Genomic DNA, 14,110 nt, shown 5'->3' on the forward strand with positions numbered 1-14,110 from the left:
ATATATATATATATATATATATATATACGGAAGCCCTAATCAAATATTTTTTACTCATCATTTTCTCGTGATTTCGAGATAACCATAATGGTAATTATAGTGTGGTTTGTTGTATCATTGGTTAGCTCACTTTGTAGAGCATAGGACTTATAGGTTTATGGTTGTGTGCTCAATTCTCACTGAAGACTAAATTTTTCGTTTTTATATTTTTCATAATCCTCTTCAACAAAGTTCTTATGAAAAGACTGTTCACATGCTCACATTACTGTAAAGTATGTGCTGGACTCTGGCGTTCTTGGTCCACATCCATCAACCTATGGACTTTTCATTTCCCCATCATTCCCAGGCAGAGGAAATTCCTTCTCATTCAGGGGAATCCATGTAACGTTACACATTTCTTGACGACTTTCGGAGCCTTTGAAATAGCCGTCATGAAATGTGATTGGATTCCCCTCAGTCTCTTCATAACAAATTTGCTGAAGAGGATAATACACACAAGAAGAAAAAGAAAGTCAACAAGAACAGGAATCAAACTAATCTAACTGAGCCCTGTGCTCTACCAACTGAGCTAACCAGTGACACTGGTAATTGCTTTGAAATTATCCTAAAGAAACGCACCTGCCAGCTCCTGTATTCAGCTATGGTTTGTTATCTCATGATCACGAGAAAATTAATTATCTCGTTTTCAGGGGAAAACAACATTCGCTTTATATATATATATATATATATATATATATATTACTTCTCACTGTGTATTGTTACTGTTTACTGGTATTGAGTATTGGTATGAGTGTTGCTATTGTGATGTTGTGGTCTATTCTTACTTTGTTTATGGTCCTTAAGAAACAATATTTTGTTTAGCTACAGTATATACTTGTAGGCAAAGGATATGAATAAAATATTTTAACTTTGATTTTTGATAACGTGTTCAACCATTTTGCATGTAGAGACAAATGCAATGAACTTATGCCTTGATGTTTTGGGGGGTAAGATTATTCAACAGACACTGGTATAATTCATTGTGATCACTAGGACATAAGCAATTGATAATGTAGGAAGCAGCAGACAATTGTACATAATCATTTGCATCAGTGTGTCAAGTCATTTGCAATTTGTTCAAAACAATGAGAAAGTGCTTTTATGATGTGCACAAGTGACGAGATGATGTGGAGGTTGAACAATTGATCTGAGAAATGCACCAAAGCGACTAAGAAAAACTGTAAAAGAGTGCTTTTGCCCTCTGCTGGCCTGCACGCTAAAAACCAGTACATTTAAAATGTATTTCTGAAACCGATTACCGTAAATAGTTGTGTTAGTATTTAGTCAAAGTCTTTACTTAGTATATCAAACCCTTGCCTTAAAGAGGTAGAGTTTAGATATTTTTTTTCTACATTAGGTGATATACTCACTTTAAGATAGGGGGAAATAAGCTTGGACGACGGCTAAAGATAATTCAGCAAGGCAACAGCTTTTCAAGAAAAAAGGTCAACAGCAAAGGTTGTCAGTCAACAAAATCTTTAAAAAAAGACAATAATTGCCCACAACAGAAATATTATAATATTATGAAACTAGTCATCAAACTAATACTTCATTCAGTATAACCAAAGATCTTTAGACCAACCACTATCCACTAAGTTGGTAAATGTGTTGACATTTGAATAATAAGATAAAACTGCTGTTACAACAAGATGAGACAACCTTAGGCCATGATGTTCGAAAAAGAGTTATAGACTGCATGCAGGTTCATGGGTGCATTTGTCAGAGGTCAAAATTTTTGATTTGTGTCAGGTGTGAATAATGGTCTTCCTCTTACTGAAGTAGACTATCAACTGAGTAAAAGAAAATGTAATTTGATAAGAGAAACATCAATGGCAAAAAACAATAGAAAAGAAATGTAGATATTTTGATCCCACTATATAGATAATTTGTCACTTTTATTACTTTTCTTAAAAGACACTCCAGTATTTAGTATTATGGCCTAGTATGCATTAGTATTTGTAACGTCAGCAAACCCAAGGAAGTTGACTTTAGGAAAAATGAGATAAAGACACACACTCTTGTCTACATCAGTGGAGCTGAGGTGTAGCAGGTGAACAGTTTCAGGTTCCTGGGAATCAGCATTGCAGAGAACCTGACATGGTCATCTCTCACATCTCCACGCTGGTGAAGAAAGCTCGAACACGACTGTATTTCTTAAGGAAGCTTAAAAAGGCCAAATTCCTGTACCAAGTTCTTGTCAGCTTTTACAGAGGAGTATTAGAAAGCGTCCTGACTGAAAACATTTCCAACTGGCATGGGATGTGCACGGCCCAGGACCAGATGGCTCTGCAGCGGGTCAGAAGATCATTGGTACCCATCTCTCAAGCATCAGCGATATCGGTGAGGTGAAGTGCCAACGCAGAGCCCAAAGGATACTAAAGGACAGTACCCATCCCAGCCACAGCATGTTCACCCTGCTGCCTTCAGGGAAGAGATACAGAAGTTTCTGCTGCTGCAAAACCAGCCTGCAGAGCAGCTTTTTTCCCCCAAGCTATCAGACTTTTAAACTCAAATTCATCCTCAGCACTGATCCACTGAATATAGTTTATTTCTGTTCACCATTTTTATAATTGCTTTTGTATTAATCTATATTGTCTGCTACGTAGTAGAAGGAAGTTACAGCCTCATTTTCACTTTACAACCTGTTGTGACAAATATCTACCTTGTACCTTGTAACCTATTAGGCCTATTGATGCAACAAAGTGCTAAAATTAGCCTATGGAATGATACAACTGAAAACCTCTCTTGCTCCATCTGAAGGCATTGTGGCCACAATTGAAAGTTCTTACAGGAATATATATAGACAAAAAATGTTAAACATAACAGATTTTGACAGGGTTGAGTGGCCCTACCTTTTTGATGTATTAACTCGCTTTGGCTGTGGTGAAAGCTTTTGCAGATGGATAAAGATACTATATACAAATCCCACGGCAGAGATCCTTACTACCAATATGGTATCTAAACCCTTTGATATTTGTTGAGGTTCTAGGCAGGGATGTCCTCTCTATCCTCTCCTATTTATTCTTGCCATTGAGCCTCTGGCTATGGATGTAAGAACGTACCCCAATATCTCAGGCATCAAAATAGTTCATAATCAGTTGGACCATCGAATTGCCCTCTTTGCTGATGATGTGATTTTGTTTCTTACTGACTTGCACAATTCCATACCTACGCACTTGAATCTAATTAATGATTTTGGGGTGTTTTCGGGTTATAAAAGAAATAATTCAATATCCTCAATTATGATGTTAAAGGAGGAAGAACGACATATGCCTGCACCTCTTACTTCCCTTTTTAATGCAACAGATTGCTTTACATACCTCGGCATTCGTATCCGGCCAGAGATTGATCGAATAGTCTCAACTAACTATGACCCTGTTGTAGACTCAATACTCCAATTTATTGATAGATGGTCATCTCTACCTATATCTTTGATTGGCCGAGTTAACATTCTGAAAATGACTGTCCTCCCAATATTGTTGTATCTGTTTCAGAATATACCTCTGCCACCGCCACCATCCCTTTTTGCAAGGCTCAATAAGTTGTTCACTGCTTTTATTTGGAATAATAGACATCCCAGAATACGTTTGTCTTTGCTGTACCTACCGTATGATGGGGGGGCTCCATCTGCCAAATATCCAGTGGTACTACTGGGCAGCACAGCTTCACACTGCTATGTACTATTTCATCTCTGAAGCTTTCCCATCCTGGATGGAGCTTGAAATGTCTTCAGTTGTCACCAAATTACCCCTTAACCTCTACATCTACTCGTCTAATGTTAAAAAACTCAAAAAGCAAACAAATAATCCCTTTGTTCTCAATACGTTCAAGGTTAGGTACGAAGTGCGGAAATGTCTTGGTGAAAAGCATTCCTTATCATGCTTCAGCCCTATCTGGGGCAACCAAAACTTTGCTCCTGGGAAAAATGATCCGGGTTTCCAAATATGGGCCAATAAGGGTCTAAGAAAAGTTCATGATTTGTATAGAGAAAGCATTCTTATTTCATTTGAAGAACTCACAGCAAAATATGATATTCCTAGCAAACATTTCTTTAATATTTACAGTTGAGGAGCTTTCTTTCTGCTAGGCCAGAATTTCAGCTATTTACAATATGCTTGAGTCTAGCTCTACTGAATCGTCTGTGAACAAACTGAATTCCTGGAGAGATGATGTTCAGGAATACATTTCCTTGGACGAATGGAGTAGTATTTGTACCAAGGCTCAGGCTCAGACTGAATACTCGGCTGAAGCTACAATTGGTTAATGCGAACATATGTAGCCCCTGCTAAGTTAAATTTATTTAATAACACTATTCCAGACACATGCTACAAGTGTAATCATTCTAAAGGGACCCTGTTTCATTGTCTGTGGAACTGTGGAAAAATTAAAGAATTTTGGAAGGAGGTGATATTCCAAATGGTATCAGTGAAGCTACCTTTCCATCCCAAAGTGTTTATTTTGGGGTTGTACCCAACCAACCTACATTTGAATAATCAGGTACTAACACTTATAGATATGTGCTTATTGCAAGCAAATGCTTAATAGCTCTCGCCTGGAAAAGTACGAACAGGCCAAGCATTGCTCATTGGCTGAGAGAGATGTCTTCCTGCATAACAATGGAAAATATTACATACATGGTTAGGGGTAAAAAAAAACACTTTTGAAAAGGTTTGGGGACCGTTTTTCGATTTTATTGAGCGAAGTGCGGTGGGTGACATATTGGCTAATTAATGGGACTCTGGTTGGATGTATTTTCTTGGCTCGAGGTGCAGGCAAGATTTACTGGACTGTCTTATGACGCTGTGGGTCATCAGAAAGTTGTCCCAATTATTACTTATTCCATCAAATCTATCCTAATGGCTCAGACTACTGTGAAAGGCATTTATATATTATTTTTTTATTTGTATTTATTGTTGTTTTGTTTTGTGTGTGCGTGCCTAGCATCTCTTCTGTTCCATCTTAAGAGGATTTATCTCCTTTTAAGTATGTATGTATTTATATATATATATATATATATATATATATATATATATATATATGTATATATATATATGCTCATTATTTATATAAGGAATGGGAGGCAATGTTTGACTTCTGAAGTGATTATTGCTGTCTTTTTGGTTTTTGTGTGCTTTGTTGCTGGTTAACTGTGTAATGCTTTTATACTAAATCCTTTGTTAAAGCAGAAAAATCAATAAATATATTGTTTTAAAAAAAAAAAGACAACAGATTTTATGCCAAAGCTGACATATGATAAAACGTTACCGAGGAGAACAGGAATTCCCGAGAACATTCTAGGAATGTTCTGGTAAAATGTCATTGTGTGAGGTATTACATGCTCAACGCCTGTAGTTGATTTACATTGGCTATGTAGGCCTATTGTTGATTTGATATGTTACATTTTTATTTCTTATATTTTCATACCGTACATTTTACTGTTTAGAAATGATTACCGTTAGTGTGATCAGTGGTTGGTTTGAACGTCGTCACGACTCGACCGGTCACCTGGATCGCTGATTGGCTCAGACCGCTGATCCGGGTACTGTGCTAGAATGAGCCCATTAGCTAAAGGTACCAATATGGCGGAGGTAAGAGGGAAAACAGGGGAGAAGCAATCGAACTTAAATCGACATTTGTAAATTATGTGTGTTGTATTTTTCATTTTTATGTTATCGATTGAAGAAACAATTGTTTTTGCCTTCTGTATAGCGTGTTTCATGTCATAATTGTCATTTTAATTCCTCTAAAATATGCTTGAATGTCTGGACTCATCCTTCACTACAAGGCCGCTGCGCCTTCGCTCTCTCAGCTGCTTTGGTGTAGCGGCTGTGTAAATTGATACGTAAATTTAACGTTAGCTTGCTGGTTAAAGGAAATAAGAGATTATATCGTTTGTTATGAATGGAAATATATTTTTCATATTTAGACTTGATTAGCGGCATCTATGTTGTAAAGATGATCCAGTTCAATCGATTGCAGTACCGCGCAAATGAAATTAGTGTTTACATTTTTTCGGTGCATAACGTTAACATTAACGTTAAGCTTTGGGGTTAGCTTGCTGGTTGGCTAAATGTTTTATAGAAGCCGATACTTCGTAAATCGTACAGTTTTTGATATATTTCCCTACTTTTACTTCGATCGCGTTTTATGAAAGGAATAATATTAATTTCAGGGTTTAAAACTACTTTTTGCCCACAGTTGTCCTCAGTGTGTAGCGTACCATCCGCGGCTAACATTGCATTAGCCACATATTTCAGGTAACATTAGCGGTAAAAGCAGCTTTTCTATCCAACTGTTTTCGGTGGTCGTCATATAGACCATTAAAGGCCTTTTTTCTTACTGATTTGAATATTTAAGGTGAAAGCGCTAGCATGCTAACGTTAGATGAACCCATGTCTCCAATATTTCACTCATGTATGCTCTGGTTTTATTCTTTTGCAGGCTTCCCTAGGGAGTTCAAGTCCAGGTAAGAAAACTTCCCTCCTAAATTGAGTATTAGTAACTACAGTTTGTGATGTAATTAAATTAATCTATGTGTTAAAATATGTAATACATATCAAGATTAAATTATATACTTTTAGGAGAAAAGGGCTTCTTGCAGTATAGTAAAAATATAAATGTATATTTTAAGGTATGAATCTCTAATTGCAGAGTAAAAAAAAAGCTAATTTGTATGACGAGACTGACATATTAACCATTATTTCCCTCATGCTCTCTCTCTCAGTTGGCTCATTATCATCAGAGGACCATGACTTTGACCCAACTGCAGAAATGTTAGTTCATGAGTATGATGATGAGAGGACTCTGGAGGAGGAAGAATCTCTGGATGGAGGGAGGAATTTTCGATCTGAGATAGCAGATCTGGAAAAGGTAAACTATTAAATGCATGATTTCCCTGTGTAAATCTAAGGATTTCAGTGATTTTAAATGGTCTAATCTGCATTTGCATGTATCATTGATGTGGAAACCAGAGGGGTGCACCTATTGACAGTATTGTCACTTGAAAAGTATTAGTATTGTAACACTGACAGTTGCTGATGTGACCGTTATGATGATAAGGGGAAGCTGTCTGATTCACAACATTATATTTTGTTAGTTTAATGCATACATTTTCTATTGGTGGTAAATAATTATTGTATCATTCTTACATTCACAAATAGGCTTTGAACTCTTGTGACAGTTTATATCTTTTTTTTAAAGAATTGTCTGTTTTGCTAAAAAAACACACATACAATATGAATGTTTTGTTTTAATTTGGATAGTACAGGGAAAATGCATAATTGCTTTACTTAATGTATGAAGTGCTAAGTTAGTTTGTTTTTTGTTGTTGTTGTTCTACCAGGAGGGGAACATGCCTTTGGAGGAACTATTGGCCATCTATCGCTATGAGGCTTCAGCAGGCTCTAGTATAGACAGCTCCTCTGGAGACCTGACTGATGAGCTGCCTGACATGACTTTGGACAAGGTAAATAATTGTTGTTATGTGGTGATTGATGTATAGTCAATAAATATATTTTGGAAAAATAATTAGAAGTAAATGTATTTATCTTCAAGGTGTAAGATATTCTGTTGATTACCTTTTGTCTGCCCCAGTTTATAATGGAGATTATTGTTTCTCCCTAGGAGGAAATAGCCAAAGATCTGCTATCTGGTGACTATGAGGAAGAGACCCAGTCTTCAGCTGATGATCTGACCCCCTCAGTAACCTCCCATGAGGCTACCGATTTCTTCCCAAGAACACTTAGATGTAAGTGACCGATTACACCTTCTTAAAAAAAAAAGTACTTATCTGTGGCTTTGCAGAATAAAAACTTAATATGCAATTAAGTAAATTATTTTTGGGTTGATCATTTAGTCTATAAAATGTAAAATTGTAAATGCCCATCACAACTTCCTGGAACCCAATGCAATGTGTTAAATTATTGATTTTTCCGCCCAAAAATCAAAATGTTTAATTAACAGTGATTTAATATAAATAAAAAAAATAATAAATAACTCTTTTAATAAATTTATACTAATTGTTTGTGATTTATTTTATGTCAATTTCATAAATGGATTAGTCATTTCAGCGCTCTGACATACAGTATGTTGTACAATATGGCCAGGTGTTGAAGTAGTTCCGTATGCATACTTTGAGCTTTCCAAGAGATTAGAGATGGGGATCGTTAATTTTTATTGATATTGATACCCTTATAGAGACTGCTTAATGATCCGATTCTTTATCGATACCACTATTGATACTTCACTATTATTTGGTGACGGTTATTGGTTAGACCAGACCCAACGGCCATGAGGTAGGCTTGCGTGGTATGAGTAAAATATTGTGCAATGTGCGATAACATTGTTATATATTGAGATGACATATGACTTGAGATAAATACATATATTGAAGTGTGCATATTGCCTGCTTTTTAAAAAAAAAAAAAAAAAAATTAATTATAGGATTAGAATTTACTATTTTTTAAATACAGCTAAATGTTGTTTCTAGAGCAGCAACATTAATGTTTACAACAGCAAAGTCACTATATATAAACTCAACATCTGACATCACAATACTGAGGGACGTTTAGAAAGAATAAAAAACAGTCTGTATCAGACCTTCCTCCTCTTCTTCGTGTTAGCTTTTATTCACTGCCTGCAGGTAACTTTACCTGGTCGAAGGAGGAGCGGCTGGTTTGTCTCAGTTTTTAACAATGTGCCAGATTTTAAGACTACAGATCAGTCTATGCTACAGACAGCTTTCTATTTAGCTTGTTTTTAACATTTGGCTAACTACCAAGCTAGTGGGCCCATTTAATATCGCGTTTCGGTGCCATCATTAGAAACATTAGTTTTCTTATCCATTGCGTTTCAAGTTAAATCAGATTTGACGCTCGAGACATAACGTTACATTGTACGACCCGCTAGTCTGGATAGCAGTATCGACAAGCTCGGACCTTATTGATTTTCAGGGTTTTGAGAAATTTTTCCTTTTAGAACCAGGTCTCGATCCCCATCCCTACAAGAGATGTAGGTGTATAGGCTATAATTGAAGTATGTTGGGGGAGATTTGATTACCTGTTATAGTACCAAAACAGTTTGGTTGAAGAACTCATGTCAGGATATTTATGTGTTGGTTTATTATTTTATTAGCCAACGCTATCTCCGATGGTGATAAAGAGTCAGAGTGTGACGAAGATGGCCCAAGCCCAGAGGACTCCAGAAAGGTAAATGACACATTTTATTTTGAAACATGTTAAGAGAGTAATGTTCCTTCATGTTTGAAGTTGAATCGGCCCTAGTTTACTAAACATGTCCTGTATTCTCTTTTGTATCATAGGAAATAATGGTAGGAACACAGTACCAAGCAGAGGTTCCTTCTTGCCTCTGTCACTACAAAGATGGAGAGAGAGGTGATTGTTGCTATCGTGTTTTCAGCACCAAATGCCTGACATGTTCATTTCAGTGGTTGCTTACAATGTTTCTATGCATTCAATAAAGACAAGATAATACACACTAGGTGACTAATCTTACTGTAATGTACTTTGTTGTGCAGTATATGAAGATGAAGACGAGTTATTATGGAGCCCAGGTACATTGCCAGAAAACAAGGTTAGAAGTTTCCTGTCTGAGGTGTTGTCACGGACAACGGATGAGAAGACAGGATGTGACAAACCAGGGATGCATGTCCGAGACAATGAGCAGGTCAGTCATGTCTTTATTTTTCGATCCTTTCATGTTAAGCTTTAGTCCTTTCATTGTAACACAGTGATGAGCAGGGTACACATGTACCTTTTAGAAACACCTTTAGTCCAGTCTTGACCACTCTTCTCATTCCCTTTCCACATAGGCTTTGTGTGAGCTTGTCAAGTGCAACTACAACACCCGTGAAGCACTAGAGAGATACTGCAACCGTGTAAAGTCCTCAAAAGGTAAGCAAAGGAAAAAGGTTCTACATACCTGCAGTAGGAAAAATTGACAAATTTGATAAATGACAAGTTAAAATTGCCCAATAAGATTCTCTGGTATTATTGTAAATGTATTGTACATTTTTTGCCTGTCCATAGTCACTGCGTAAAGTACGTTTTCAAGGGTGCTGTGGTTGTTGGCAACGCATGTGCATTGGCTGAAAGGTTTTCTCCAAAGGTCTTGCAAACATAGAATAAAGTACTCTACAAAGTAAAGCCCTCCGACTAGGTCAAATTATCTTGACTGTTAACAGTGTAGTGTGTAGGTGCATAGCTACATTACGCGTATGGATTTTTTTCCATAATGAGTATTTTCCTTGTGTTACATGGTGAACGTCCACAGCAAACATTGTGCCCGTCCAGCTATTAGTATTCAAGACTTGTTAGCCGTTAATGAGCCGGCAGATGGAGTAAATACGATAACCTTTTTGGTTGAAGTAGAAAACATTTTAATTACACATTCTTTATTAAATAACATATTATTAAAGCACCCATGGAAGGAAAATAATTGGTCCATGGCAATATGAATGCAGTCTAAACTGTAACATCAGAGTTGGTGTAGTTTTTACATCAGTATTAATATCCCATCCGAGAGGAGGCAAATATAATCCTCATTTTAACAATCCCACAGTAATTTGTAATAGTCTGATGATGTTCTCTCTCCTTTGATGTGGTAAGAGGTTTCACTCTGTCGTAGCTCAGTGTTTGACATTTTACCGCTGTTCACTATTGGTGAATCAGCCCCCCCCAACATTTTCCTCTACAGCAGTAGTCAGCAATAGGCAGCCCGTGGGCCAAAACTGGCCCGCCAGCAATAATATCTCGCCTGCGGTCAGATTGCTTTGATAGCAGAAAAATAAATAAATTGATAGCTGCTGGTGCTGAAATAGATCTCAGACATGAGAGCAAGAGTTACTCACACAATCACTTCCTCTTAAGTGATTGTGCCTCCAAAATAAAAGCGTGAGAACGTTTTTTGCAATAATGCTTTATGTGGAGTTTATTAAAATATTTTACTTAGAAAAGTTGTTAATGACATTCAAAAGAGTCTCGGGCTTGCTTGAAACACCTCTGAAAAAGCCATCAGTAAACATGTGATTGGATTCCTGTGAATTTCTTCAGGGAAATGGAAATAAGCGTCTATAGGTTTATGAATGTGGGTGAAACGCCGGGATGCACGCACACACTGCATTGCAAGCTTTATTGTGAACATGTGCAAAAGTGTACTTATAATCAATTTATTAACAAGGGAGAAAAAAATATCCGCAGTGAATATAGGGATTGATCATACAACCCTTCAACTCAACAATCAATCACGATTTCAGTTAAATGCTAAAGTTGCTGTTACTGTTACCTTGTCTGTGGCCGCTAGCAGAACACTGGCTGCTTTCTGATAAGGTGCCATCGTGTTTCGTTTTACGGTTGACGGACAGTAACAGTAGAGTTTCTTTAGCTTGAAATAATCCCATACTTTGGACACTTCTTCTTTGTCCCTCGCTATTTTCTCTCTTCCTCCACTTTACAAACAGCGCCATCATAATCACGTTGTTCACAGCGTAAGCGCGATGTGCGACAGTAATAAATGTCCCTGCGAAACACTATAGTTAATTACATTTACTCATTTGGCAGACGCTTTTATCCAAAGCGACTTACTTTTGAGGAACAACATACAAGCATCAACAGAGCATCAATTACAGATCTACAACTGACAAAACATACTAGTAAGAGCAGCAATAAATACTAGTAAGAGCTCACAGTACATATCACATCAATGGGGTAGATTCCTAGGGAAGGAAGTAAGAGTTAACAAAAAGTGCAATCAAAACAAAAAGTGCAATCTATACATGATCATTGTAGGGGATAGAAGAAGAAGAGCACAGGAAGTGCATGTTAGGTATTAGAGGTGTTATAAGAGGAAGTGTTCTCGGAAGAGATGAGTTTTCAAGAGCTTCTTGAAGTTAGAGAGGGACGCTCCTGCTCTGATGGAGTGTGGTAGCTCGTTCCACCATCGTGGTGTCACAGATGAGAATAGCCGGGACTGGGATTGCTTTGTGTGAAGGGATGGCAGAGCCAGGCGGCGTTCGTTGGAGGAGCGTAGCAGCCGAGAAGGAACGTAAGTTTGTGTTATGGAGTTTTTAATTGGATTAAACGAAGCATCATATCTGTCGAAGCATTTTATTAATCGATTTCATCTAATCGTTTCTGTCCTACTGCATATACAGTGTCTCCAGCCCAAAATGGTGTTTCTAATATTTTTGCACTTAATAAACTCAGGGAGGAGAAAAAGTTCAGGAACCACTGTCATACACAATTCAACAAATGACAAACCAATCCAACGCCTGTTGTTACAAGTCACGGCCTTTTCCCCCCTTATTTTTTCCTTTTTTTCACGGTCTTAAGCTTGATTTATGGATCACATTCTGATAGTGTAGGGATGAAACGGTATGGAAAAATTCATATCACAATTACTATAGTGACCAAAATTATCTATTGTAAAAATGTGCCGAAAAAGATTAAAATGTACTGATACACACACTGAAACCATTTCAACAAGTTTTATATTGAAAACTACAAATACAATTGCCATTTTGTTTGCATAAGAAATAAAATAATAATAATAATCTTTATTTATAGAGCACTTTTCAAAAACAAGTTACAAAGTGCTTTAACAAGTGTAAAGACAATAATACCCAAAAGACAATAATACAAAAACAATACAAGATAAAAGCAAGAAAACATTGAAAAGACTAAAATACACATTTAAGATGAATATAAAATAAGTCAAATAAAATAAAGTATAAAATAAAATCAGATAAGATCGGGAAAGGCTCTCCTATAAAAGTATGTTTTAAGAAGGGACTTAAAAGAGTTCACTGACTCAGCTGACCTGATTTCCTCGGGCAGGCTGTTCCAGAGCCTCGGGGCCCTGACTCTTCAGTCGAGACTCTGGAACAGACAACAGACCTCTGCCTGAGGATCTCAAGGTTCGTGCTGGTGCGTATGGGACTAAAAGGTCAGAAATATAACAAGGCGAGAGGCCATGAAGAGCTTTAAAAGTGATCAATAGAATTTTAAAGTCAATTCTAAAACATACTGGGAGCCAGTGTAATGAAGCTAAAATAGGAGTAATGTGGTCATATTTCTTTGTTGTGGTTAAAAGCCTGGCAGCTGAGTTCTGGACAGTCTGGAGTCGATCAATAGATTTTTGGGTTAAACAGGTGAAAAGGCTGTTGCAATAATCCAGGCGTGATGAGATGAAGGCGTGTAAAATGGTCTCACTTAAAAGTTAACAGATCAAATTTTTGGTAGATTTCTAAGTTGATAAAAACATGATTGAACAAGCTTTGTGGTGTGCTGCTCGAAATTTAAATTACGGTCAAAACAGACACCAAGGTTCTTTGCAACAGGCTTAATGTGATTTACTGGGACCCGATGACCAGGATTTCTGTTTTGTCTGAGTTCAGCTGGAGGAAATTATTTGACATCCATTTTTTAACTTCACAAAGGCAGTCGGTAAGTGAACTCAGCATTCCAGGGTCTGTGGATCTGACGGGCAAGTACATTTGTGTGTCATCAGCATAAATAAGAAAAGGAAAAACCATGTTTATGGATAATATGTCCAAGGGGAAGCAGATACAAGGAAAACAAAATGGGTCCTAAGACCGACCCCTGAGGCACACCATATTTAACTGGACAGAACGAAGAGACATAGTTGTTTACAGACACGCAAAACTTTCTATTTGACAGGTATGATGAAAACCATTCTAGGGCAGTACCAGAGATCCCCACCCAGTGCCTCAGTCTGTCTAACATGATGTTGTGATCAATGGTGTCAAAAGCAGCGCTAAGGTCCAGGAGTACCAGGACTGAGCACATACCTTCATCAGCAGACATTAAAAGGTCCTTGGTGACTTTAAGCAGGGCAGTCTCAGTGCTGTGGTACTTCCTGAAACTAGACAGAAACTTTTCAAATATTTTGTTATTTTCCAGTACAGTGAGCAGCTGTTTGGACACAATTCTTTCTAGAATCTTTGCAATAAAAGGCAGTTTTGAAAGTGGTCTAAAATTTTGTGGGAGGGAGGGATCTAAACCAGGTTTCTTTAAAAGTGGGTTCACGCAAGCCG

General features: G+C 37.3%; 1 protein-coding gene across 1 annotated transcript; it reads left to right on the forward strand.

Annotated features, from left to right (window-relative positions):
• Positions 1-5,464: 5,464 nt before the first annotated feature.
• Positions 5,465-10,111, forward strand: mier3b (mesoderm induction early response 1, family member 3 b). Its single transcript, XM_046035584.1, has 10 exons — positions 5,465-5,627; positions 6,481-6,505; positions 6,764-6,909; positions 7,382-7,504; positions 7,663-7,786; positions 9,172-9,245; positions 9,359-9,431; positions 9,575-9,723; positions 9,869-9,950; positions 10,086-10,111. Exons 1-10 carry the CDS (start codon positions 5,592-5,594, stop codon positions 10,094-10,096), a joined length of 843 nt encoding a protein of 280 aa, XP_045891540.1. The 5' UTR covers positions 5,465-5,591; the 3' UTR covers positions 10,097-10,111.
• Positions 10,112-14,110: the final 3,999 nt, after the last annotated feature.

The sequence above is a fragment of the Micropterus dolomieu genome, linkage group LG21 (genome assembly GCF_021292245.1).
Source record: "Micropterus dolomieu isolate WLL.071019.BEF.003 ecotype Adirondacks linkage group LG21, ASM2129224v1, whole genome shotgun sequence".
Classification (NCBI taxonomy): domain Eukaryota; kingdom Metazoa; phylum Chordata; class Actinopteri; order Centrarchiformes; family Centrarchidae; genus Micropterus; species Micropterus dolomieu.

What these genes read in the sequence shown, in the direction of transcription:
- mier3b (XM_046035584.1), top strand. Translation starts at nt 5,592, where the DNA reads ATGAGCCCATTAGCTAAAGGTACCAATATGGCGGAG. An exon ending in CCTAGGGAGTTCAAGTCCAG is followed by an intron (nt 6,506 to 6,763) that starts GTAAGAAAACTT and finishes TCTCTCTCTCAG; the next exon opens with TTGGCTCATTATCATCAGAG. An exon ending in ATGTCCGAGACAATGAGCAG is followed by an intron (nt 9,724 to 9,868) that starts GTCAGTCATGTC and finishes CTTTCCACATAG; the next exon opens with GCTTTGTGTGAGCTTGTCAA.